At 42.5% G+C, this 26450-nt stretch overlaps 1 protein-coding gene across 1 annotated transcript in view; it reads left to right on the top strand.

The window, feature by feature from the left end:
- The window catches only part of grid1a (glutamate receptor, ionotropic, delta 1a), a 115087-nt gene that overhangs the window by 66144 nt on the left and 22493 nt on the right, over nt 1-26450 (top strand). The window contains exons 7-10 of the mRNA XM_062519572.1: nt 15378-15479; nt 16291-16488; nt 16894-17224; nt 19429-19567. Of these exons, the coding sequence (XP_062375556.1) occupies nt 15378-15479; nt 16291-16488; nt 16894-17224; nt 19429-19567 (770 nt within the window). The remainder of the gene's footprint in view (nt 1-15377; nt 15480-16290; nt 16489-16893; nt 17225-19428; nt 19568-26450) is intronic.

The following is a 26450-nucleotide window of genomic DNA, read 5'->3' as shown; positions in this document are numbered from 1 at the left end:
ATAAGCTAGCCTCCGGTTGAGTTGGCTATCCTCTCCACCTGGTAACATTAGAGATAAGGAACTTGTTGAGAGTGGCAAGGATGAATGGTGACACCTCAGGAAACTGAAGCGTGTCTATTTATGTCGTTGGCGTTGCAGTTCTTCTGTTGGGTAGGTAATTATCTTATTATATACTCACTTAACTGTAGTTTTATCCGCTAATGTTATGTGTGTAGCTAACTCCTGCATTGCCCCCCTAATTTAGTTTATGCAACTTATTGTAATATATGCAAGATGTTTTCATCTTGTAGCTTATGTAAACCGTCTGTCCTATATTGGCTTTGAATGTGGCATTTTACAGATGTGGTGAATGCAGCTTATTTGGATGTGATGCCAGCCTGACTGCCGACTTGCGAATGCAGATGAATGCAGATGAATGCTCTTTTATGTCCTAATGTTAGCTGTGCTTTCTAGGGCTGTGTGCAACGGGCTGGAGAGAGTACTTTTTTTCGGTTGTATACTTTCAATATCTGCTGTATCTTTTCTGGACACACTTTCTGAGGTTCAGGCTTATACAGATTAATGTTATATTATGTGTGTGTGTGCGTGTGTGTGTGTGTGCGTGTGTGTGTGCGTGTGTGTGTATAACTCTGCATTAGTATTAGTACTTCGTATCCTCCTGCCCAGAGTGACGGAGGCTTATCTCATCATTCTACACGCTGATACATTCTGATAAGTAAGGCCACACACAGTGGACCGGAGTGAGTGAGTGAGTGTGAGCGCGGACCGCCATACCTGAGTGCCATGTCCATAAACCTCTCATCCACACCTTCATCCCAACATTAGGACAAGCTCATACTGTACATTATGAGCAGGAAGCTGTTATCCTTTATGCATGTAAAGCCATTACAGTCTCTCTCCATTACAGTTGTGTGTTGCGAACTTGCGTTTGGAGACAGACCAACCCTTTGCTGCAAAGTGTATTGCTGCTCAATGTCAGCGAGGGAATATGATTAGTAGCGATCCTGTGTGATTTTAAAAGAAGGGATGGAGTGGATTCCGATATTGATGCCTGCACTTCATAAATAGTTAGTATTTAGAGCAGAGGGATAATTGCCTTAATCCTCAGTACTCAATCAATAATATTCATTTGTGTTTCCTGCTAACCTTTTTAAGCGGATTTAACAGGACTCCATGACCATAATGGTTAAATGTAGCAGGCGTACTAAAACGGAAGGATCCATTGTTGATGTATTGGAATATATTGGCCGGGTTTCCCAAAATCGTTAAGAAGCTCTTAAGTCCTAAGAACTTCTTAGGAGCGTTCTTAGAACATTCTTACAACGGGACTTAAGTCCTAAGAAGTTCTTAGCACTTAAGAGCTTCTTAACAATTTTGGGAAACCCGGGTATCTGTCTCTCTCATTTTCTCTTTCTCTTTCTCTCTCTCTCTCTCTCTCTCTCTAACTATCTATCTCTCTCACTGTCATGTAATGATAGAACATAAACATTAATGCTGCATATCTGTACAAGTAGCTAAGACTCTTTGTTGATAATGTATCGTATTAGATAATACTGGTATGGAACGTGACAGAGACACTAGCAACAGAATATAATCCTGTTTGAGTGTACAGTTCATCTCAATGGACAGCCTTAGATTAGATAGACATTTCAGTCCTTTTGATAACTCTCCTTTTTAAAGATTACCACATGGCAACCATTTCCTTTCGTGTGTGTGTGTGTGTGTGTGTGTGTCTGTGTGTGAGATGCATAGCCTACATGAACTTGGCATATACTGTAAGCATTAGAATATAAAGAGCATTTTTTGACTGACACATTGAATCATCCCTTTCACAATGTATTTCTGCTTCCTTGCTTTTGGTAACACTTTATGATAACAGGACACAATGAATAACAGAGACCATTACCAGTTTGTTTGTTGGTGATTGTTGATAATTACCATTGTAGCATTGTAGTGCTAAACAGTCTCTATTCGTCATTATTTTGATTTAGATGCTTGCTTATAAACCATTTCAATGCATAGCAACCTTAGCTGCAATTAAAGGGATACTCCAGAGATTTTTCACATGCATAGATCTCTGTTTGTCAGTGTCACCTAGTATCGATGGAACAGAAAGAAAAAAACGCTGCGTAACTTTAAAGAGTCCCCCAGAGTGGAGCTCTGTAGCTGCCTGGATGTTCTAGCTATTGAATGGATATGGATGTGTTCAATATTCATTCTTGATGTACCGTAATTCCCAGACTATTAGCCGCGGCTTATACATTTTGCAAAATGTCTTCAGCTATGAGATTAATACAGGGGGGCAGTTGATATGGTTTTGTTTATTTTAACTTGCATAAAACACTGTCCTGCGGCTTATACACAGCTTATATGGGGGAAGTTACTGTAAGGAGGTGTCATTAATTACATACAGTGGTAATAGAATGGTTTATGAATGCATTTTCAGAAATTTAGTAATACCAATAAGCTACATTATCATTAATAACAATCACTAACAAACTCAGGCAATAGCTATTTATGTTAGGGTCAGCTATAAGGTGTGAGCCGTATCTGTTGTCAATTGGACACAACCTCACAGGTGAACTCCCTCCTGCAACAGGAATACAGGTATCATACTGCATAAGACTTGTCATGGACTTACGTCTTCTTCTGGGAAGGGGAGGTGTAAGAGATACTGTCACAGTGTGACATCTCAATCTTTTAAACGAGATGAGATCTGAGACTGAGTCAGCGTCGCGTCGGTGCTCACTTTTTCATTTCTCTTCTACCACAATTTCAGTCATTTGGCTTGATGCAATTATGGGGAGATGGTGAAAAGTCTGAAAAAGCACCGGCATCAAGCTTCCACCACTTCAGTAGGTTGCTTTCACAAGAGGGGAAAAAAGCTGCACAAAATATTTTCCATTTCAAACATCTCCATTGAAAATATGTTTTGTTTCTTTTCTCTCTCTCTGCCCGCAGTCAGCACTTTAAGCAAATAAAGTCACTAATTACTCCGGATAACAGTTTTGTTTGTTTGTTTGAGAGTGCATGACATCATTTTAATATTTCAAAAGGTACTTGAATTAAGCATTGCTTTTTATAGTATATTTGGTATCATCTTAATTATGCAGAGCAAATGTTTGTGAAGTCCCTGTATAATCCCCTATTTACTGCCAGCATTGGTTAATTGTTAATTCCTTAGTCTAGATTAATCTAGAAATCTAATGATTTTTTAATTCTTACGTGACACCTGGTCTGTCTGTAACCAGAATCAAATGTGATGGCCTGGCTGCACAATCATGAATCCCAAAGCATTTAAATTAGACACTAAATTAGACAATTAGAGATTAGTGATCCTTAATGCACTTTTTAAAGGAGTAGCTTGTTCCTAGTCTTGGCCATAGACAAAGATCTCTCAGTCTCCACACTATTTTGAATTTTAAGACGATCTGTCTGCATGTGGCATTTTAGTCGATGCATAGATAGGTCTCAGATAGGGGAGAAATTAATTTGTATTCCACAACATCCTGTAAGGAAAGATGCTAGTTTGCATCTATTATCATGAGGTTATTTTATTGTTTTAGAGGTAGGATTGAGTGAAGAGTCTATGAGCTATCGCGCAGAGAAGAATGGGTGTTGAGATGGAATCGTACAGTTTCATGTGACGTGTGTCATGAGCGAGTCAGAGAACAACAGGTGTGATTCTGAACACAATCTGATCACAGTTGTATCTGCTGGATTCTCCTTGGCAGTTCATTGAAAATATTTCAGAATAAAACAATTTATAGTGAAGGCTACATACACATACACACACACACTCTCTCTCTCTTTCTCTCTCTCTCTCTCTCTCTCTCTCTCTCTCTCTCTCTCTCTCTCTCTCTCTCTCTCTCACACACACACACACACACACACACACACACACACACACACATACACACACACACACACACACACTCTTCATAACTCCCTCTAAAACCTTGTTCAATTCACAAAAGGTTCTGCACTCTAGATATTTTATAAAGCCATCAGCCAGCCCACACAGTACATAACAATGTCCCAGCTGAAATGTACGATCTTAAAATAACCCATAGATCTCAGATTTCACTTTTTATGGTTCTGCCTTGTCTAAACCTCTGTTTCTGATCTCTCTCTCTCTCTCTCTCTCTCTCTCTCTCTCTCTCTTGCTTTCCCATTATGTCCCTCTGACACACACACACACACACACACACACACACACATATACACACACACTCAAGGCCCATTTTTGATTCTCTGAGCTGGAATAAGGCTCTTTGAGTTGACGAAAACCTGCCTGGGGTATGGAAATGAAAAAAATACACATCTTCATCTTGGGATGAAAACTTGGCAAAGAGTTGGCTTTTTGTCAACATAAAAGCGTAAATCTAGAGAACTGTAGCTACAGTACATGGCACATAGGCGTTCAGTCAAAATGAACAAAATGGGCATTGTTATTACTTTATTATGATCGCTGTGATAGTGAAGTGATCATATACAGTAGGTTTAAATCAGGATTTTTTTTTTCTTGCAGATGTTTTCATTTTTAAAGACATTTTTCAGTGAATTTCCGTCAGCGATTCCCGGGACACTGAAAGACCGGGTGACACAAAACTTGATTTGCATGTAGCCCCGCAAGGATGACACGGAGGGATTGTTTTTTTGTTTTTTTTCCCCCTATACACCACCCCCACCCTCTGAAAGGAGGGTAGTCCGGACATAGTCTTCTGTGAATATCTCAAGAACCATAGGACCTACAGTAGGATGAGCTCAATGGTGTTTTTTGCCCCCAATGGCACCTTCCAGGCAGCACAGCCTAAAAGGCTCTACCTTTACCCTATTCCTAACTCTAACCCCCTCAACCCTCACCCTACCCCTAGACTGAGGGGAATAGTGCCTTGCAACAGCTTGGAACAGCCACCAATCACCATGAGGAGAAAAGGCACCGGACATGAAAATAGCGATGAGGAAGTGCCTTGCTTATCGGCAAAGCTAATCAGTCAAATCCTGAACCCCTGTGCCACCCAGTTAAAAATGAAAAGGCAAAAACGAGGCATTGTAATCACAGGTATCTTTGGCTGACAGTTTCAAAACGGTATGAAATTTGAAGTGTAGGATGATTATGAATGCATGGCAAGTTTCATGGAAGTCATACATCTAGTTATCTCACATTTGTATTCATTACTGCTACTTATTCCACTGTAGATGAAAAATCTTATGCCTATACTGTAATCACATAAACAACTCTAAAGATGCAGTGGAGGGTGGTGTATTACACCAGGAAATTGCAAAAATACAATTAAACTACTGTCCTCATTGTCAATGGTGCTTGGTAAAGTATTTTGTACATTAATTATATTTTTTAATGCCATGCATCACTGTAAGGTTCCATCTGTTGGACTTCATAAAGATGAAGCATAAGCTGTATGAAAAGGGACAAATCACACAAGTCCCATGTCATTAAGTTAGTGTGGACACTCTTCCAAACCAATCTAAGGTAACCAGTGTCATTGATATGCACAGAAATATGCTACAGTGAGGGAACTTCCGGGTCATGGCTGAGTGAAGACGTGTGTTAGAGCGCTCCACACAATTTCACAATTACTTCATATTTTCTACGACATAAAACGACAACTATTTGGTCTACCCGGTCAGAAAAGTGATTTAGCCTACCTCAGTATTGAGCCCGAGGGCAAGAGAGAAGATGAGTAAATCTAGAGCCAAGAATACCGCAGAGCCGGGGAAAACTAGCTCACCAGCTAACCGTGACACTTCACCGATTAGCCACGCTGATCTTAAAGGGCTATTAGATGAGGTTCGGTCAGATGTGTGCTCTATGAAAGAAGAAATTTTGTCCGAGCTAAGAAATACAATCGCCTCACTTAATGTTACAGTTACCACACAAGGTCAACAAATCCAAGACTTAGAAGAGGGTCTTAGTACAGTGGACAGTAAAGTTTCAGACCTGGAGAGGAACTACACTGACCTGATGGCAGAAACGGGGAAACTGCGTTCACGGCTGGATGACTTGGAAAATAGATCGCGCAGACAAAATATTAGAGTCGTAGGTCTGCCTGAAAAAATTGAAGGTCCTCAGCCCTCCGTTTTCATGGAAACCTTGCTGATGGAAGTGTTTGGGGAAGACAGTTTTCCAAAGCCACCGGAGGTTGACCGGGCGCACCGCTCTTTACGGCCGCTGGATCTGTCCAAACCACCGAGGGCTATGATCGTCCGTATACACCATTTCCGAACAAAAGAACTGATCCTCCGCCTCGCCTGGCAACGCTCCGGACAGCTTTCATACCACGGGCACAAATTAAGTTTCTACCCGGACCTCAGCGCTGATTTGCTTCAGAGACGCGCTGCTTTCATGCCAGTTAAGAAGCTTCTACGAGAGGCCAACCTGAAATACTCCCTGGTCCATCCCGCGACACTGCGTTTCACATTCAAAGGAGCAGAGCAGAAATTCAAGTCGCCGCTGGAGGCCAGTGCGTTCGTTAAAGAACATATCGCAAATCAACAGGCCTCCACCACAGCGACATCCGAGCCGGCGGAAGGTGCGGAGCAGGACTTGGAGACGTCCTGATGTGGCTAACATCATCTGTCAATCATCGGCCGCCGTGGAGCTCACCTAATGCTCTGGTACTGTGAGTCTTGGACTGATTGATTAAGCTGAATCACTCTTGTCCTCTAAATTGAACAATACATTACCTTCTTTGCTAGCATAAACAAAAGTCTCAGGTAGATTATTTTTATTAAGATAAATGTGTATTTTTGTTCATTTGTTCATGTTCATTTTTTATAAGATGCTTAGGCTATTAGTATTATTGGGACCTGGATGACTTTATGAGTGTAGGCTACTATAATAGTGTTGTTCTGCTGATTACTAAGACCGGTTATATCCAATAGATTGTTTAATTGGTAAATTTAAAAAGATAATCCTCCATTTATGGGAGACGTGTAAAGTGGAGGAACATGGTAATTAGCTATATCCAAAGCAAGTCCACCAAGATAGGGGGGTTTAATGCACTTTGTTCGGGTAAGTGCTTAGAGGGGAGGGGGTTATGCATCACTCACATAAGCTGCCTATGTCTTCTATTTAGCACATGTTGAGCAATAATCAGCAATTGCCATACCCTACAATCGTTAAGATTCCTTTGTTTCTTATTATTGTTTTTATGATTTTTCTCTTTAGTTTAGTATCCCCAGTGAATATGGTAACCAAACAAGCCTTTAAGTAGACTATGAGTAACACTAGAGATATACACTTCGTCACATGGAACGTGAAGGGCCTGAATAACTCAGTCAAAAGGAATAGGGTGTTATCTCGTCTTGCAGAACTCAAAGCTGACATAGTCTTTGTACAGGAAACCCACTTACGCACAACTGAGGCCCTTAAAATGAAAAGGAAATGGATAGGGGACATCATCCACTCTGGGTTTAACGCAAGGGCTAGAGGGACAGCCATTATCATAAGGAACGGTATACCTTGGGTTAGCGAAGTTGTCATACCAGATAAAGATGGTAGGTTCGTTATTGCATCTGGACAATTGTGTAACAGGCAGGTCGTTTTGGCCTGTGTGTATGCGCCCAATTGGGACGACAGTGACTTTATCAACAAATTTTTCTCCACCCTCCCTAATGTTGACAACCACGTCCTCATAATAGGGGGAGACTTTAATTGTGCTGTAGAACCTGCTTTGGACCGATCCTCACCAAGGGCTATTCCCCTATCTAAAACGGCCACTGCCATCAAACATATAATGGAGGAATACAGTCTGTTTGATCCCTGGAGATTTGTAAATCCAAATAGCAAGGTTTTTTCTTTCTTCTCACCAGTACACCAAACTTACTCCCGAATTGACTTTTTTCTGCTGGACACTAAATTAATTCCTTCGGTTAGACAGACAACTTATCATAGTATCACTATCTCAGACCATGCCCCTGTTTCATTTCACTTAACTTTCGCTGACTGCCCTGTACCACACAGAACCTGGCGCCTAAATCCACTCATGTTGTCCAACCCAGAGTTTACAGACGCAATTAAAGAACATATACAGGTATTTATGGATACAAACTCCTCAGAGGAGACCACATTTGGAACTCTCTGGGAAACACTCAAAGCATTTCTGAGGGGCCATATTATCAGCCTTGCTGCCTACAATAAAAAACTTCGTTCAAGTACGCTATCTGACCTATCAGACAAAATCAAACATCTAGATATCCAACATGCCACATCTCCCTCTCCGGATTTATATCAGAAAAGGCTAAAATTACAAAGCATGTTTGACCTGGCATCTACTGCAGAGGCCGAACACCAGTTGCTTAGAGCACGCCATCTGGTTTACGAACAGGGCGATAAGGTTGGAAAATTACTGGCCCATCAAATTCGTCAGTCGTATGCTTCACGCCATATATCAAACATCAAAGACATGTCTGGGAACCTCATCACTGACCCAAAACAGATTAATGCCACATTTGCTCACTATTATAGCAACCTGTACACCTCCGAATGCAACCCAAATATTGAGAGCATAACAGCGTTTTTCCAAAACCTAGAATTTCCAGTACTCAATGAGTATGATAGGGCAGATCTAGAACGCCCTCTGGTACATGATGAAATTCAGGCCGCTATCTTTAGCTTGCAATCAGGAAAATCCCCAGGTCCTGATGGGTTGCCTGTGGAGTTCTTCAAAAAGTTTTCCCGGGATCTCACACCTCTACTGCAAAACATGTGTCTAGAATCTCTAGAAAATGGCCGTCTGCCACACACACTATGCCAAGCATCTATTTGCCTCATTCCCAAAAAAGACAAGGACCCCACACTGTGCGGATCTTACCGACCAATTTCCCTTCTTAATGTTGATTATAAGATTATTGCCAAGAGTCTTGCTAGACGTCTTGAGAGAGTCCTCCCCTCTCTCATATCACCTGATCAAACTGGGTTCATACGGGGCAGACATTCCTCCTCCCATACCCGTAGGCTCTTTGACATTGTTTTTACTAAGGGAACTGTAGAGGCACCTGAAGTGGTCTTGTCGTTAGACGCGGAGAAGGCATTTGATAGGGTGGAGTGGTTTTTTCTTTTTGAAACATTGAAGAAATTTGGATTTGGCCCAAACTTTATATCCTGGGTAAAATTATTATATACAAACCCTCTGGCGTCAGTGTGCACCAATAATATACCCTCTGAATACTTCCCTCTTCAAAGAGGAACCAGACAGGGATGCCCTCTTTCACCCCTACTTTTTGATATCTTCCTTGAACCATTGGCAATGGCATTCCGGAGCTGTATGACTTTTAAAGGTATTATTAGAGAGGGGCTACCTCACAAAATTTCAGCCTATGCTGATGATATTCTGCTTTTCATAACAGACCCAGATATATCTGTACCAGCCATTCTCAACATTCTAGAACAGTTTGGAAAACTCTCTGGCTATAAACTCAACCTGGAAAAGAGTGAATTGTTCCCTGTTAACAACGCAGCTCTTAGCCAACCAACACCAAATTTACCCTTCAAGACTGTGCCCTCAAAATTTAAATATCTGGGTATCACTGTTACTCGCTCATATAGCCAATTATTTAAAAGCAACTTCTCCCCCCTAATTGAGAAATGTAAACAGGACATGGACAGGTGGAGGAATATCCCTATGTCTATGGTGGGGCGTATTAACCTAATTAAAATGAATATTGTTCCCCGTTTCCTCTATCTTTTTCAAAATATTCCAATTTTTATCCCCTTGAGCAAATTTAAAGAACTGGACAGGGCCATGTCAAATTTCATTTGGGCTGGCAAACATCCTAGGATTAAGAAGTCTCATCTGCAAAGGCCAAAAAGGGAGGGGGGAATGGCATTGCCGAACCTTCTGCATTATTACTGGGCATGTAATATACAAAAAGTTCTAGGATGGAGGACATTCAACCAGGGAGATAGGGCACCAAGTTGGGTCAGAATGGAAAACAATTTCATTTCAGCCTACTCCCTTGCTTCGGCACAATTGAAATCCACAAATGCGAAGACTAACAATCCAGTGGTCACTCACACTCTCAAGATTTGGGCACAATTTAGAAAACATTTTAATTTACACAGTATCTCAATCAGGGCACCACTACTGCATAACCATCTGTTTACACCCTCAAAGCTTGACTTGGCTTTTAGAGCTTGGCACTCAAATGGCATCTGCCACATACAAGACCTCTATGTAGATGGGGTATTCGCCTCTTTCAGTCAGCTCTCTGAGAAATATAACCTTAAGACCTCTGACTATTTCCGTTATCTTCAGATTAGGCATTTTGTCCAACATAATTATCAAGCTTTTCCCCATCTGCCTTCCCCAACACCACTGGATGAACTATTGGTTATAACAATGCCACATAGAGGTGCCATCTCCCTCATTTACACCTTCATAAGCAACATAAACCCACAGACAGTAGCCAACATAAGAACATCTTGGGAAGAGGACCTGGGCCTTAGCTTTTCAGAGGATGAATGGAGCAGAATTTTAAAACTGGTACATGCATCTTCATCATGCTCCAGACATGGCTTGCTACAATTTAAAATAGTTCATAGGTTGCACTTCTCTAAGGTGAAATTGGCGAGACTCTTCCCCTCTATAGACCCTCTGTGTGAAAAATGTCAGGGTGCTCCAGCTAGCCTAATTCATATGTACTGGGCCTGCCCTTGCTTACAAACATTCTGGGATGCGGTATTTGCATCACTTAGAGAGGCTTTAGGCATTGATATTGAAATTCATCCAGTCACAGCCTTATTTGGGACCAAGCCTGATGACTCCCGCCTCCTATGGTCAGGAAGATCTCACACAGTAGTGACATTTACAACCTTATTGGCTCGACGCCTTATTCTGCTGAACTGGAAGGGCCCAAAATCTCCATCCCACACCAGATGGCTTAAAGATGTCATGTATCATTTAAGGCTAGAAAAGATAAAATACTCTCTTAAAGGAAACGTGGGTGAATTCTATTCCACCTGGGGGTCTTTCATGGACTATTTTGATAAGGTGTCTGCGGTAGACTGGGAAGAGGAGTAAGGCCATGAGGATAACTAAATGTCTTACCTGTATTTAATTACTATTATTTGGGTTACTTTTTATTCATTTAGTTTTAGTTTTATTTATGCCTATGCTTTTTATGTACCTTTTTTTCTATGTATGTGGGGTAGACCCTTCTTTTTCTTTCTCTTTTATTAGGGTTGGCAAGATGTATGTTAATTTTACTTTAATAATAAACTTGTGCAGATAGGTTATGAGGATGAGGATGCATGGGGATTGGGGAGGGTGAGGGTGGGGGTGGGGGTGGGTATAGAGGATACTTATATTTGTATTATGTTTACTGTGCTTTTTTGTACATGGCTGTGCTGTTGCGCTATGTATAATTGTTTAAAAGAAAAAACTTGAAAAATAAAAATGAAAAAAAAAAAAAGAAATATGCTACAGTATAGAAATAAATCTTCTTACATCTGTATGTGTGCATTTTGGATTGGTATATAACCTGTCTGGTTTGTTAGTCACATTCTTCTCACTATCACAAGTTATCCTATCAAACTCATCGCACCCCTGTATGTTTAATTTCACATTTAATTGGTGGTGGCATTGGCTGCTGGCATCTGTAAAAGCCTGGAAATGTTGAGAAAAAGCTATGTTATCTTCATCAGCATAAATATACAGCGCTGTATAGCACTTATGGTTGTAGTTTTTTTACAGCTAAATTAAATGGTGTTTAACTTTAGATCATAATGCAGTATTTTGTGCAGCTCCTCCTTTTCCCATCAGCACACTGTTTTACTACCACTTTATTTTCTCCTCCGTGGATTTCGGTGGTATTTGGTTGACTGCATGCTGGCTTGTTCCACCTCCTACCCTATCAGACTCTATAATCGTCCCCAGCAGGGAATACAGAGGGGTGTCCCTACGGATCCCTGTATGTGTACCGTACTTCTGCATGACATCTTAGGATCTTCTTCATAGACCCTGCCAAAGATATTTTCGCTCTTAACACAGATCCTGCCGATTCAGACCCCGATGCCTTTAAATGAGGTTTAGCTGCACAAAGGCTTTTTTTTCCCTGCAGCACACATCTCAACCAAAGGAAGCTTATCTTCTTTTTTTTGAATGGTTGACACGTTGTATATGATGTGGCGTCTTCTTCCATGCAGGGAAGAATCAACTACAAAGGAAGTCTGATGTACTGTCTTATCCAACTGATGGTGGATATTTCAGAGTGTAGATTGGTTGCAAAGACAGAACTGTAGAAGAAGAATAAAAAGTTTCAGAATGGTTACAGTAATGTAGTTTTTCTCTAATATATAAACAAAAAAAGCATCTCTTTTTTTTATTTGTTTATTTATTTATTTTACTTTATATAGAACACTGAGTCACACCAGCAAAGGCTATCTCTGTCCTCAGAGAGTGACGTGTCATTGGCCCCACACAGTCAAACACGCAGCTCTGGGGAGAAAGCCCTGTCGGGCGCCTCTACCCTCTGGGCATTCCTCCTATATTGTCACTCCCCTGCCACACCCGCTCCCTGTCCACATCCGTCAGAGTGTCTCGTCTTTCTCCGGCCGATTAAGAATTTAATAAGCAATGGCAAGAGAAAGGGGACAAAAGTAAGCGCTGACAGGCTTTTTTTGGGGGGTTCCAGCCAGCCTGAGTGCCCGCATCAGGTTTTCTGGGTAGGGAGAAGTGGAGCGTGGGGGGGGGGGGTGAGGGGGTGCCGGTGTCGTGGAGAGAGAATACGAAGATTTTTATGCCTCTGGACGGAGTCGACGCAGCACAGCACACTAATGGAACACGTCACCTAGCCAGGTGCTAAAGACTCTGTCATCCTGTCAGTGCCGGAGGACTCTGGGGTCAAACCCGCCGCTGATATGAGTGCAAGTGACTCGGGGTTAAAACCTTACCGCCTAGCCTGACAGACTGTTTCCCTAGCACACTAATGCATTTGTCAAGACAGAGATACTGCGGGATAAGTGAGTTTGGAGGTGTGAAAGTTATGACAGATGGATCGCTGAACCACCAGGTGCATTATCTATAATCGTTCATAGATCTTTGAGGTGAGATGTTATTGCTAATCTCGGCTCAAGCAAAAGCAGTTGTCCTATTTTATATATAGTAGTTATCTGAGGTGCTTTGGCTTGAGGGAATGTGTCATGGAATTTTAAGCGGGTGAGACTTTGAGACTATATTATATGTATATATGTGTGTGTGTGTGTGTGTGTGTGTGTGTGTGTGTGTGTGTGTGTGTGTATGTGTGTGTGTGTGTGTGTGTGTGTGTGTGTGTGTGTGTGTGTGTGTGTGTGTGTGTGTGTGTGTGTGTGTGTGTGTGTGTGTGTGTGTGTGTGTGTTGCCCGTGGCATTGGTTGAGAATCTAAGTAAGAAGTCTTTTGTTGAAGAGAGTTTTGTTGAAAATGGCAAATGAATGTATTTTAAATAAATGCAATTCAAATGGAAACCTAAAACTCAAGTTACCATTTTCTGCTTCAGGCCCAGACAGTAGGAGACAGTAGGACGGAGCTCAACCCTGTCAGTACCTTCAAAACAGCAATTAAAATTCAATGCCATGTTTCCTTCGGGGCAGATGTGGCTGGAATACACACCGCAGTTGCTTTCAATGGTTGCGAAAACACTAATGGAAAGTAGATGGAATTCATGAATGTTTATGATCAAGGAAAAAATCACAGTTTTACAAGTATAATGTCTGGGTATGACACAAGCGAATCATAATGCAGGCTGACATAGAGGAGCCTGACAGAATAGCTACAAATCAGCGTGTATGTCACCTGGCTGAATGAGAACGGGAGACAGGGTGAATTGCTGTTTGTGTGTTGTGATTGACCGATGGGGGCTGTGCAGTGCTCGTTATAGCCCTTCGGTGTGCCGCAGCGTTTGGGTGGGTGGAGTGGCAAGTTAGGGGAGAACTGGTTGATTCTCTACCTGACGGTGCCCACTCCTGTTGCCTTGGTGACCGAATGTTTTGCGTGAGCCGTTTTCCAAAGCTCTGGTGAGATTGTCAGTCGCAGCAACCTCAAATGGGTTCGCCACATTCATCAGCTGTGTGTGTCCACTCGATGGTAATTGATTCGTCATTCCCACCCCTGATGAATTTAGGGATAATTGTGTTAAATCATCATTCTCACTGCATAGAAAATACTCTCTCTCTCTCTCTCTCTCTCTCTCTCTCTCTATCTATCTCTCTCTCTCTCTCCCTCTCTCTCCCTCCCTCTCTCTGTTCTTTCCTCCTCCCTCTCTCTGTTCTTTCCTTTCCCTTTCCAGCTTTATTTGCCAGATTGTGTGTGTGTGGTGTTTGTGTGTGTGTGTGTGTGTGTGTGGGTGTGTTAATATTATTGTGACTTGCAGTATTTTTTTTTTTTTTCAAATAAACAAGATGTCACATGAGTTATCACTCATGAAGGTAAACGGATTTGTCACTGTTTTTTCAGTGTATTAGATGGAATGGTCAGAGACATTTGTATGCCCCAGGTGGCCACAAGGTATTGCATTTATGTGGTGTTTATTTTTGAGCTGTCTGTTTTAAATTGTTTTTTTGTTCAGTCTATTTGATTTCAAAGACAGTGGGTCATCTTTTGCTGCCTGACAACAAGAAGCGCTTAGAGGCATTTTATCCCCGGGTGGTCAGTTCACCTTGTCCAAATTGTCCAAACGAACCTGTAGTTGATACAGTGCATTGTCCTACTCATAGAGTCGTGCATTCCTTGGTGAGCCAACCTTTGATGCCAAAATGGCCACCCATCTCTTTGTCATGCATCTATAATTATCTGCTCTTTGAGTAAAAGACATTTTAGGAGACCCCCTCAGTGAAGTGCTGTGTATAGAAATGTAGCTTACTTATTTTTGTATTTGCTTGTTTGTTTCAATCTGTAATTTCGACCAATATCACAGCCTACACCTACCATCCAGGTTTACCACCTATGAGCTACAGATAAATGGAATATTTGCACTGCAACATTCCTGTGAAAAACATACCCCCCTGCACCACATAAATACATTGTGTGTCTGTCTCGTTCACATTTTCCAGCAGGGTCAGATTTAACTCACAGTCAGTCGAACTACACAGAGAGTGGGTTTAGAAGCCCTCACATGCGGTGTCACACCAGAGTATGATTGCTACATCCGTACCTGTCCAATCGAACCACACAATGGGTTTAGACCTGCTGGGGTTTCCTTCAAACTCTTAACTGCAGACACGAAATGATAGGCGTAGGTGGCGGTGGCTGTGTGTCTGCACCTCTTTTATAAAGTCTATGATCTGCACACATGCATTATGTTTGAAGATTTCCGTGATACTGCATGATTGCTATTACCCATTTTTTGTGTGTTTTCTTTCTCTCTTGTCACTTTTAGTTGGCCACGTGGGACTCAAGTCGGGGTCTGAATGGAAGCCTGAAGGAGAACCGGGTGGAGAGTAGCATGCATGGCGTCACGCTAAAAGTGGTGACTCTCCTGGTAGGTCAACTGATAGAGATACTCAGAGCAGCGCAGCACATTCCAACTCTCTCCTGGCATGTCAGGCCATCCGCTCTCCCTCTGCAGTACTCCAAACGATCACCCACATCCCAGACATTTGGCTGTGATACATTTTCTGTATTGTGTATGTTTACTGAATGTCTAATATATTTACTGATACTGACTAATGTTGATTGTGTTGATCTCGCTATCTGAGTAAACCTGAGCTTGGTCTAGGTGCAGTCAATTTTGTTATTCCCAGATGTTAAGTATAAGCCCCTTTTTTTCGAAGTCCCTCTTTTTTTGAGAAGAGGGATGTTCGAGTCAGAGCTGATTTCAGTGCCACTTTGTCCTGTCCACTCCTGCCCTGACACTTTTCCTCCCGTAATGTCCCTGAGTGAAATTTAGAGAAGTAATTTCTGACTGATGAAGCATCCCGCGCCTCTGTGAGCACAGTGTTTCAGGTCAGTGGTCGCCGCAAGAAAGCCTGGATTCAGATTAACTTCTGGTCCTGTCATCTGGTCTTTAGCGCGCCGTGATGGCGGCGCTATTGATAGAGACTAACACTAGAAAGACACACGCCCTCTATCTGTGTGATCGATATGGTAGGCCAGGCTCGGGTAGCTTCTGTCTTATAGCACTATAAGCCATTTCAAGGACGCAGTAGCCTCATCTGGTTCTGTTTTGTTTTGTATATTTAATGCTTGTTTTTCTCTCACCAAGAAAAGCTGAATTCATGATTTATTAAGGCCTTTTAAAGGATTTTTTTTTTATTGAGTTGCCTGATGCCATTTGATTCTTTTTATTTCAGGAGGAACCATTTGTGATGGTGGCAGAAAATATTTTAGGACAAACCAAACGTTACAAAGGCTTTTCCATCGATGTGCTAGATGCACTTTCCAGGATTTTAGGTTTCAAGTATGATATCTATCAGGTAGAAGATGGCAAATATGGCTCCCTGCTCCCCAACGGTTCCTGGAATGGCATGATTGGAGAACTCATTGGAAAGGCAAGTTGTGCTTGAAAGAGCATGGATCTTTATGTGCACTGTAAGTTCGATATAATTTAAATTCGGTGAGGTGGTCCTTAGAAGAACCCCCCCCCCCCACACACACACACACACACACACACACACACACCTTTTTTCAGTGTAACAATCCATGCCAAAATCCATGCCAGTTTATATTATGTCTGTAATTACATGGGCATATTTTTCTCCAAATTGTATGATTGTACCATCAACAGCATAAACTGAATAGTGTGCTTTTAGATTTAATTATCTTGAATGTGCTATAAATCAATCTACCCAACAATCTACCACTCACTCTCCCGAAATACAGGTGATTGGGTCATCCACCGTAAAAAAGAAAAAGCTGCCATGTTTATTTTGTGTGTGTGTGTGTATTCATCACAGAAGGCAGACGTGGCCATCTCAGCCATTACGATCACGCCGGAGCGAGAGGGCGTGATTGATTTCAGCAAGCGCTACCTGGACTACTCGGTTGGCATCCTAATGAGGAAGTCTCAGGAGAACATCAACATCTTCTCGCTGCTGGCGCCCTTCGACCTGGCCGTGTGGGCCTGCATCGCGGCGGCCATCCCCGTGGTGGGGGTCATGATCTTCCTGCTGCGCCGCATCCAGTCCGTCCGCGCCCAGACCCTCCCCGGCCCCCACCCGCCCCCGTCGGTCACCACCTCACTTCAGAGCGCCGTCTGGATCGTCTACGGAGCCTTCATGCAGCAAGGTGAGGGGCGAGTCTTAGAGGGCCCGCCGTCGGCCTGACTAGAGAGTAGCAAAGACACAAACAATTCCCATTGATTCTTTTTCAGACTCCAGTGGTAAGGACTCCTCCTGAAAGTTTTATGAGGCTGGTCTAGAAGCAGAATGAATGGTGCAGTGCCTTCAGGAAACAGGGCTAATGTACTGATGCTATTGTTCACCGAATGTAAGCAGTGTGACGTCACCTCTCTGACAAGGTCATCTTTTTTTCCTGAGGCTTTAACATGCCTCCATGTGTGGAGTGGCAACGTATATACATTCAAGTCGAGGCGTCTTATCGTCTGAAGACCGGCCCTATGAAATTGCGTCATTTGAGAAAATATCAAGCATCAAATTAAAAGCAAATACCGGGGATGCTCACCCCAGTCTCAGCGGGCTGGGTCTTCACCGTGTCACATTGGCCATCTGTGCTGAGCATCTCCAGGAATGAAATTGGCAGCTTTCCCCTGGGTGAGTTCACCGGCGGGCTCCTCTTGTCTCGTATGGCCCGCAATAAGGGATTTTGGACAAAAACACAAGGTTGCCTTCTAAATTGTTGTCTGTATTCTCCTCCAAGGACAGAAAAATATTGGCAGCGTGTACAACGGGAATGATTGTAAGCTGAGGGCACGTCAGAAACTATGGTCTGAATTCCAGGGCTGGCCATGGTGAGGGGCAGAGAAAAGGGGAATATAAACCTGCGGGGCTCTGGAGATTTAGGCAATATGGAGAAAGAAAATGTCAGTTTTGACAGTGTGGCAGACATAAAAAGCCAATGTCAATAAATACAAATGAGCAAGCTGTTCATCAAATATTTCCATCGGCAGGAACACCCTCGATTTGCATAGCTATTCAGGTCCAAACACAAGGCCTTTTTTTTTTTTTTTTTTTTTTTTTTAATCTTGCACCGTGACGACATTCTGCAGACTTCAGTTCTCCAAAGGTGCCTTTCATTGGAGGAATATGAGGTCTGCTGGGTCCGATCCAGGCATGTGAGATTTGGATAAATGACTACTTCAGCAGTGTCACCGAACCCTCGCAGCTGGATCTATCAAAGTCTGGCTCTGGGCCCGTCTTGCTTTTGAAACGCCAAGTGGTTATCGTTTAGGGAGGCTGCCATCACTTGCTCTTACAAACCTTTCTTCTTTTTTAGGCTTTGGGGTGTTTTTTTTTTTTTTACTATTATTCCACTTTGCTCTTGTTCCACTCAAGGGCATGGCATAGGCATTGCAATTTGGAACCTGATGCAAACAGTTTGACTTTGCAGTCAAATGAAAGTACATGCTTTAAAAAGAAAAAAGAATGAAGAGAAAACAACTTCTCACATTAATTTGGCAATTGGACTGTTTGGGCTGTGTGGAGATGGAGTTCCTATGGTAATTGTCCACCTATTGTGCGGTCATTATAGCCCGCCTCCCACACATATGCTGTCGATGGGTCTGCACATGACCTCTGTTTTCATGTTGTGAAAGCTGACTCACAGCATCTCCCCCACTGTGGGCTTATGAGACATCCCAGAGTGACCAGACATGAAACTTCAGTCACGACAATGGCTCTTATAATGTTCCTTGCTATTCCATTCCTTGATACCCCCCCCCCCCTCTCTCTCTCTCTCTCTCTCTCTCTCTCTCTCTCTCTCTCTCTCTCTCTCTCTCTCTCTCTCAGATGACATTTCTGTGACTTTATCCACAAAGGAGAAATCCCATATTGACATTTTCAAAAAAGCTTATGTGTCTCAGTCTCAGGACCCAACTCTGAGCTGAAAAGCCAGCGAGATAAGATGATGAGAAAGGCCACAGTGAATGAGCAAACAAAGTTAAAATAAATCGGCGGCTGGAGTGAGACTCTCTGTGTGTGTGTGTGTACTTGTATGTCTGTATTTGTGTGTGCGTATGTGTGTGAGTGTATGTATGTACTGTATATGTGTGTGTGTGTGTGTGTGTGTGTGTGTTGTTTGAAGAATTTTAGATGAGCGGAAACGCTGGAGATCAGGACAGAGGAGTGTGCCAAAATCAAGCTGTAGGACAGAGTAATGATGCCTGAAAGGAGGTGCTAGACACTGAAGCACTCGGATGAATAAGGGAGACAAAATGGCCAAGCACAGCTCAGGGTTATGGGACTCTGGGACATAAGGAGTGGAAGTTATGGAGGAAGTGCTGATCTGTTTTTGGGCCCCTTCATTCCTGATAGGTGGGGACTCCATTATGGGTTCGGTGGCCCTGAGGATTGTTATGGGCAGCTGGTGGCTCTTCACGCTCATCGTCTGCTCGTCTTACACCGCCAACCTGGCCGCCTACCTCACCGTCTCACGCATGGACAACGCCGTGAGGTAAGTGTTCTCAGCTCTCTCCGTCTCCTGCATTTCAACCCCCCTCTCCCCAAACACTCCCACAGTCGTACTCGTGAAAATCAACTTAAAGTATTCTGGGCCGATCTGGAGCCCCAGACAGATGGTAGCTAGCTCTGCTCCCAATTTCTCACTTTCTCACCTCCGCAGATCACACGGGTCCTTTTCCTATACATCACGTCTGTGGCAGCACAATTCTATACGTACAGTACATCCTACAGATTTTTGCACTCTGGCAGGCTGAACCAAATGAAACACATCACATCTCTCGCAGTTCTTAAATTAGTGCGAGGGGAATCAGTGCAGACAGGAAGAACATGGTAGATCTCGAAGATTGCCTAGTGAGGAGATTTAAACAATCAAGGCTGTGTCACAGTAAGTCCTCCCAGTGGCACACTTGCAATAAAGCCAGTGACCCAGAATGTTTTTTTTTTTTTACTTCACGGTTGTAGTGACGGATTCTCTTTGCTGCTGTTAGTTTACTTCAGAGGGTGATGCCCGTCACGTGTTTAAATGCTAGAGGAGGCACAAAGTCACTGTGGTCTGCTCGAGTGTACTCAGTATCTCATCTCACTGGGGGGCAGTTTGGATAAAGATTCTTACAGAGTTCAGATTAGTTGGTTTTTTTTTTTCAAGTGTTAGAAATTTAGCCTGAGGGCTTTGTGTCTTTCGTCTTCTGTTATATTTCATTCAAATCGTTTTTTGAAACGCTGATAGCCGCTTGCCGTCTTTGTCATTATGAATTTCACAAAATATGGTCTAATGTCTAAGTGTCTTAATGTTTTCATGTCTTTTAGTCTGTGAGAAAATAAATCGACAGCAATACTTCAGAGATAAACAAGATATTTTCTCCCTATTAGCATCGGCAAGATTGACCCTACATTACCAATTCTCACATATCTTTCATCCATTTCTCTTTGTGTTTAGGTCTTGAACAAAATTTGACTACTATCTGTTTCATTTGCTGGACATAATACATGTATGTTGATAACTTTTCTTGGACAAAGATCATTCAATGCCCCACTTATGTATTCAGAATTTCAGTCACCAGCAAATGATGTGTAAAAGCTTTCTCAAATCTGTAGCTCTTAGAATAATGGGAAATGTAAAAAGAAAAAAAAGATGATGATTGCAGTTTACAGATGATGATTACAGCTACATGGATTTCTGTTCCTTAGTTTCAAATCAAGGGAGTCAAATGCAGAAGTTAGACAAGCAGTCCACATGAATGACACTTAGCTTCTAGCTTTTCTTCCAGTAATCTATGTTTTTTTTTGTCTTTTGTATCTTCACACACACACACACACACACACACACACACACACACACTGAGATACGCAGCAGGCTCATGAAAGCTCAGAAATTATGGTGAGGCGAAGAAACAAGGACTGATTGTTTTAGTAGCTCTGCTCCTGAGCACAAACCATCAGAAATACCAGCAATTAGGCCTACTGAAATGTTTGCGAGAGGAATAAAAAAAACACATTGTTGCGGTAGAACAAGACATGCTGGCCTGCCATTTGTGTACGGTGTCAGCATATTGTCACCGCACTCGAGACTCCAAAGTGGAGGCGGCCCACCTTGGTGTGGAGTAGGTTTGCTCTCACCTCTGTAAATGTTATCTGCCAGGTGATCTAATTTATTCTGCTCGGCACTGCGCTGCGGCAGAGTGCTTGGCTCGGGGTTGTGTTTGATTTCATTACATGGATGTTGGACAAACAGTAGAAGTGAAGAGAGTCAGATTTATCAGCGAAAATGTCAAGTAGCGCCACATAGGGCCAGAGAAGGAAAGCCCGCAATTTGGTCTCGAAACACCAGTCTACTCAGATTACTTTTACACGCGCCACATAATCAATGCTATTAACCGTACTTATGTCCCTACGTCCTGCAGAGGGACCTTTATGGTTTCATAGACTGTAGACAAATTATAAACCCTTAACAATGGCACCCACTGAGAATTCACATGAGGTCTACTACTCTAAGGAAAACATGGTCATGCTGGCATACGTTGCGTTAAGACAGTAAGAGAAGGCTTTTTCACCCAACAGATTGGCTGGGAAGAGTGAACGCTGAATAATGAAACGCGGCGAGCACCTCATGTTTCTTTATGGCATTCCAATGCAGAGGTTCGGGAGTAGAATGACAAATGGGCAGAAAGCTGTCATCTGTCCTGCATCAATCTCCCGTACCTCCATTAATTCATTCACTCCCTCCCTCTGCCACCCTGGCATCTTGCTATGGCACTTTTGTTCTCGCTGAGGCTGTGGTGTGTTCTTCTGGCCTCAACCTTAATTTCTTCAACAGAAGTCCATTTGTACAGCGTGTTTACTGTACAGATGGTACGGGTTGAGAATGCTCCTTTCTTTCCCGCACATCGGGACTCCCGAAGCATCGGGACTTTAATTAAAACTGCAACCGCAAGGGGGCAACATAAGACCGCCTTAATAAAAGGAAGGTTCGGCTCATACCGGAAAACACGGAAAAACCCGAAGACACCGCGCTGGTGACAAGCGGAGAAAAGAGACATCACGCTCGGCATGTCAGATTGCAGTTTCAGAGTTTTCGAATGTTTTACAGCGTACCTCACAGCTGGCTCTCTCACTCGACGTAGCCTATAACTCAGTCAGTCCAGCAGAGATGCCAGAGCAACGTTTTGGTCAATGGAGAGGGAGAGAAATGCTCCGCATATCCGTCTCATTTAATCCGTCTCATTTAATCATTAAAATGAAGGTGATGACTGGCGAAATTATAATCAAACGACGTTTCAATAAACCATTGTTGAAATTAATGAAAATGGTTTTAGAAGCCTTCAATTCAACCTGAAAGACTCGATATAGGCAACCTTAGATTAATTCATTAATTCATTACGGTTACAAGACCGCATTTCCGTGAATAGGCTATTATTGTCAAGGCGAAGACGAAAGAGATGGACAAGATGGACATTTAGGCTACATTTATGTTAGGAATACTTAGAAATGTGTAGGCCTATAGGCTATTTTAAAACGGAGGCATGTTCATTTTAACCGGCGACGCTGGGTAGCTTACCCAGCACTTTATCACAGATTTTGTCCCCACCACTTTTGACAACTGAAAATAAAACGTATTTAACAGAAATATCTTTAATAGGCCTACATGCCTATCATGTCACTTTACTTATAACCGTAGGCTACATGATTGGAGAAGATCGCGCATTTTGTAACAGTGTAACAATGGATGGTCAGATATGCGATAGGGCAGTGAGGGTGATTCATTGTAACCATCGACTAGTAGGCCTAGCTCCGCAAAAGAAGTTTCTAGCAACTTAGAATATATGGATCTCGTTATGCATGTTCATGTTTATTCAGAGATAGACATAGACTACCGTGGGCTACTGTGCGTCAATATAACAGCATTGTATCATGTGGTGAATTAATGACTAACGTCAGTTTAACATGTCAGAACTTTTGATCGGCGTTTCAAGTGCATGCCGCGAATAGGCTAAATGAACTCGACTGACTGAATCCTTTATATTTCTTGGCTAAGTGCGAAGAAATTGACACTCGAACTGTGGCGTAAATGGTTGAGGCATCTTAATCATACGTCAGCGACCGGGGTTCAAAACTTACTCTACGAACCTCCGGAACCCATTAAGACAAGAGGCATTATTTTATTAAAAAGTTTTGCGTTTTTTTTATGATTGCGATGTCTGCTGAAAAGAAAAGTTAATATGTGAATTCGTGGTTCAGCGCACACACACACACACACACACACACACACACACACACACACACACACACACACACACATTTTTACATTTACATAATAGGGCTCGGGCACACGCCTTGCATTCTAGGAATATCGCCGCCATTTGGTAGCGCACTGAACGTAATATCCATTCATTCAGATGCACAAGACAAGAAGCAGAAATAGTAGCGATTTATTCTTTTCCTCTTGCGATCGTGGGTTGCACTGTTACACCCCACTACACAGCAACATACTACCAAGGCAAAAACTAAGTAACAGGAACACACTAAAAGGCGGGAGTAAATCCATAGTAGGCCTAATCCATAGTAAACTAAGGAGTGAAGCTGCCAATGTGGCTGTGCCCGCGAAGTTTTGATGTCATGATCCCGAGCCCTAGTGTCAGGAAGTGTCTGTCGAGAGAGAGGGGGGAGGGAGGCAATCGTCCAATGCCGCATACAGGTAGGCTATAATGTCTAGGGAACTGGTTAGACAAGTGTGGGGGAGGGGGAATGATCGCACAAGACAATTGCTCTTCATGAAATGGGTAGTCTCACAGACGTTTGTCGATGTTTAAACGTAGCCTACTACATCACTTGCGAAATCGGACGTGGCACATAGAATTATTAGGCTACTGGATTTAATATAGCATAGACTTTGTTCATCCTATATTAGCCTATATTAAAATGTAATGTGCTGCGGGGAAGCATTGGGGAAGTCAGTTTAAGTTGTCCTGTAACAATTTGCCTCTTATTATAAGAGTATGCAGCCACTACGCACATAATAGTCTAGGTTACGGGCGGATGCGAGCAACCCCATGCAAAAGAAGGCCTTAAGTTAACGGACTGAAGGCCTGTTTACATGTCAAACATGCATTAAATCTAAGAAACGAAAAACACAAATATCATGTATTGTGTCGTAAACAGTTAATGACTTCGTGGCCACTATGCGCAACTGCATCGCGCATTGAGCTGAAGGATAGGAGGACCGACACTTATTAACACAAAGCTTTGTAAAGCACTAACAACCACCCCTCAAAGTTCATTGTCCATAAGTCCAAACAATAAGTATAAAAATCCGACAATCCAAAACGATAACGAGATCTCCCAGAAACGAAAAACAAGTTTGTTGAGTAGCCTAGTCCTTCCAACAATCTCAGCTTTTGCGTTTGTTAGATAAAAGGCATTCTGTCCTGCTGTATTCCAATGAGAAAAAATCATCCACAAGGTAGGCTAAGGGTCACGGTAATGCAGCATGCAGGAATCTATATAGGCCTACGCACAAAACGAATGAATGGATTATATCGGCCAAAACGAATGAATGGGTTGGGAGAGTCGTCTGGCTGTGTCAGCAGACTGCAGTCGGTCTCGAGGGATTAAATAGCGCACGTACTTGAATTTTAATCTGAAGAAGACCAAATCAAATCAAAAAAGAAGGATTTCAAGTGTGCGAACCTTTTTCCATTTTTTTATGATTTAGCCTACTCTTGTTCTGCACCTTGACCGGGGATGTGCACAAACTTTTTTACTACACTTGAATTTTAAACCAACTCTTCTCTAGCCTATATCCTATAAAAGAAGGATTTCAAGTGTGCGAACCTTTTTCCATTTTTTTTATGATTTAGCCTACTCTTGTTCTGCACCTTGACCGGGGATGTGCACAAACTTTTTTACTACACTTGAATTTTAAACCAACTCTTCTCTAGCCTATATCCTATAGCCATACTTTAATAATCAGATGTTATGCTCATTTTTGTAGGCTACACCTCACCGGCAAGCACGCACGCAAATGCTGCTTTTGCACATCTACAATATTGGCCAGGCTATATAGAATAGGCTTTTAGGACTGTATTTTGCCTTCGTGCAACTTTAGTTGTGCTCAATCTAAATTATTGTCAGTAAGGATAGGTCATATTACCAAATGGCGAACCTCGAAAATTATTTAGGATATAGAGCCGTGTCCATTACGCATGCAGTTATTTTTTAGGCTATTGTTTTATTTGAGTGTTTTTGTCTACCATGGCAAACATAGTTGAAACGTTCGCTCTAAACTTAAGTATTTCCAATCGGCTTTCACAAAACCGATGAGGTCCAGATCTCAGTGGCCTCATAGCTGCCTACAGCCATGCATAGTAAGCCTAATGATAGCCTAATAGTTATGACATTAATAGCCTATTAATGACCTCATGTCGGAATGGCACGTTGTTTGAAAAAAAAAAAGTTAAATAGGCCTAGGCCTACCGCCGAGTGGGGATATGTCGGAATGAACAGCGGATACCAGCTGGGTTGTAAAACATTACTGTATTCGTTGATCTTATCGATGCAGTCCTTGTGGCCACTTCTCCCCATCGTAGGAAACTTTCTGATTAGTGTTGACAACACAAAGGCCTTCACGTTGTGTGGCAGTGCTTGCTTGCCCTTCGATCCATCCCAGTTGGTGGTTTTGCACCTGTCCCTGAGTTATAGTCTATATGAGTAAGCGCTTATATGCTCTAACCGCATAATAAAAGAAGCACCTGCAGCAGTGCTTATGGCAAGGCTATTAACACCTGTCACTGAGCTATGGACAAGCAGTTATGCTCGAAAATTATCATAATAACAGACACACCTAATTGTATGTCTCTATGTTTAAACACATCAAATTAGGAAGCATTTCCGCCGCAACGTTTCCTTTCTTTTTCTGTCGGTCCGCGGTTGCTTGGTCAATTGCGCAGCAAATTATCAGATCACCGGACCTAATTTCACCCCATGTCTCGCGGACCAGCAGCAGTCTCCACGTTTCGCGGCCCATAGTTTGAGAAACGCTGCATTAAAGTGTCATTAGGTTGTAGGCTATATGTTTAGTGATTTCTTTGTGTGTTTTTCATTGTAGTGTGTGTGCATTGAGTAGTTCCTTAAAATACGGAACAAAGAGCGTCCCGTAGCCTATCTGTTCAATACGGAAGAAGACTAACTATTACTTATATATTTCTTATAACGAAACGCGAAGAAAAAATACGAGGACTGACCATCTCGTTTCTCCGCGTTTCCCCCAATACCATGGCGACAAAGAGAAATAAATATGATTTGACATTTAAGCTGATTGCTGACAAATTTGCCACACAATTCGGGAGAAGCAGCGGACAGGAGCGCCACCACAAGCAAGC

This window comes from Sardina pilchardus, chromosome 18 (genome assembly GCF_963854185.1).
Source record: "Sardina pilchardus chromosome 18, fSarPil1.1, whole genome shotgun sequence".
Taxonomy (NCBI): Eukaryota; Metazoa; Chordata; class Actinopteri; order Clupeiformes; family Clupeidae; genus Sardina; species Sardina pilchardus.
The sequence above is the reverse complement of the archived record's forward strand: the minus strand, read 5'-3'. Positions and strand labels throughout refer to the sequence as shown.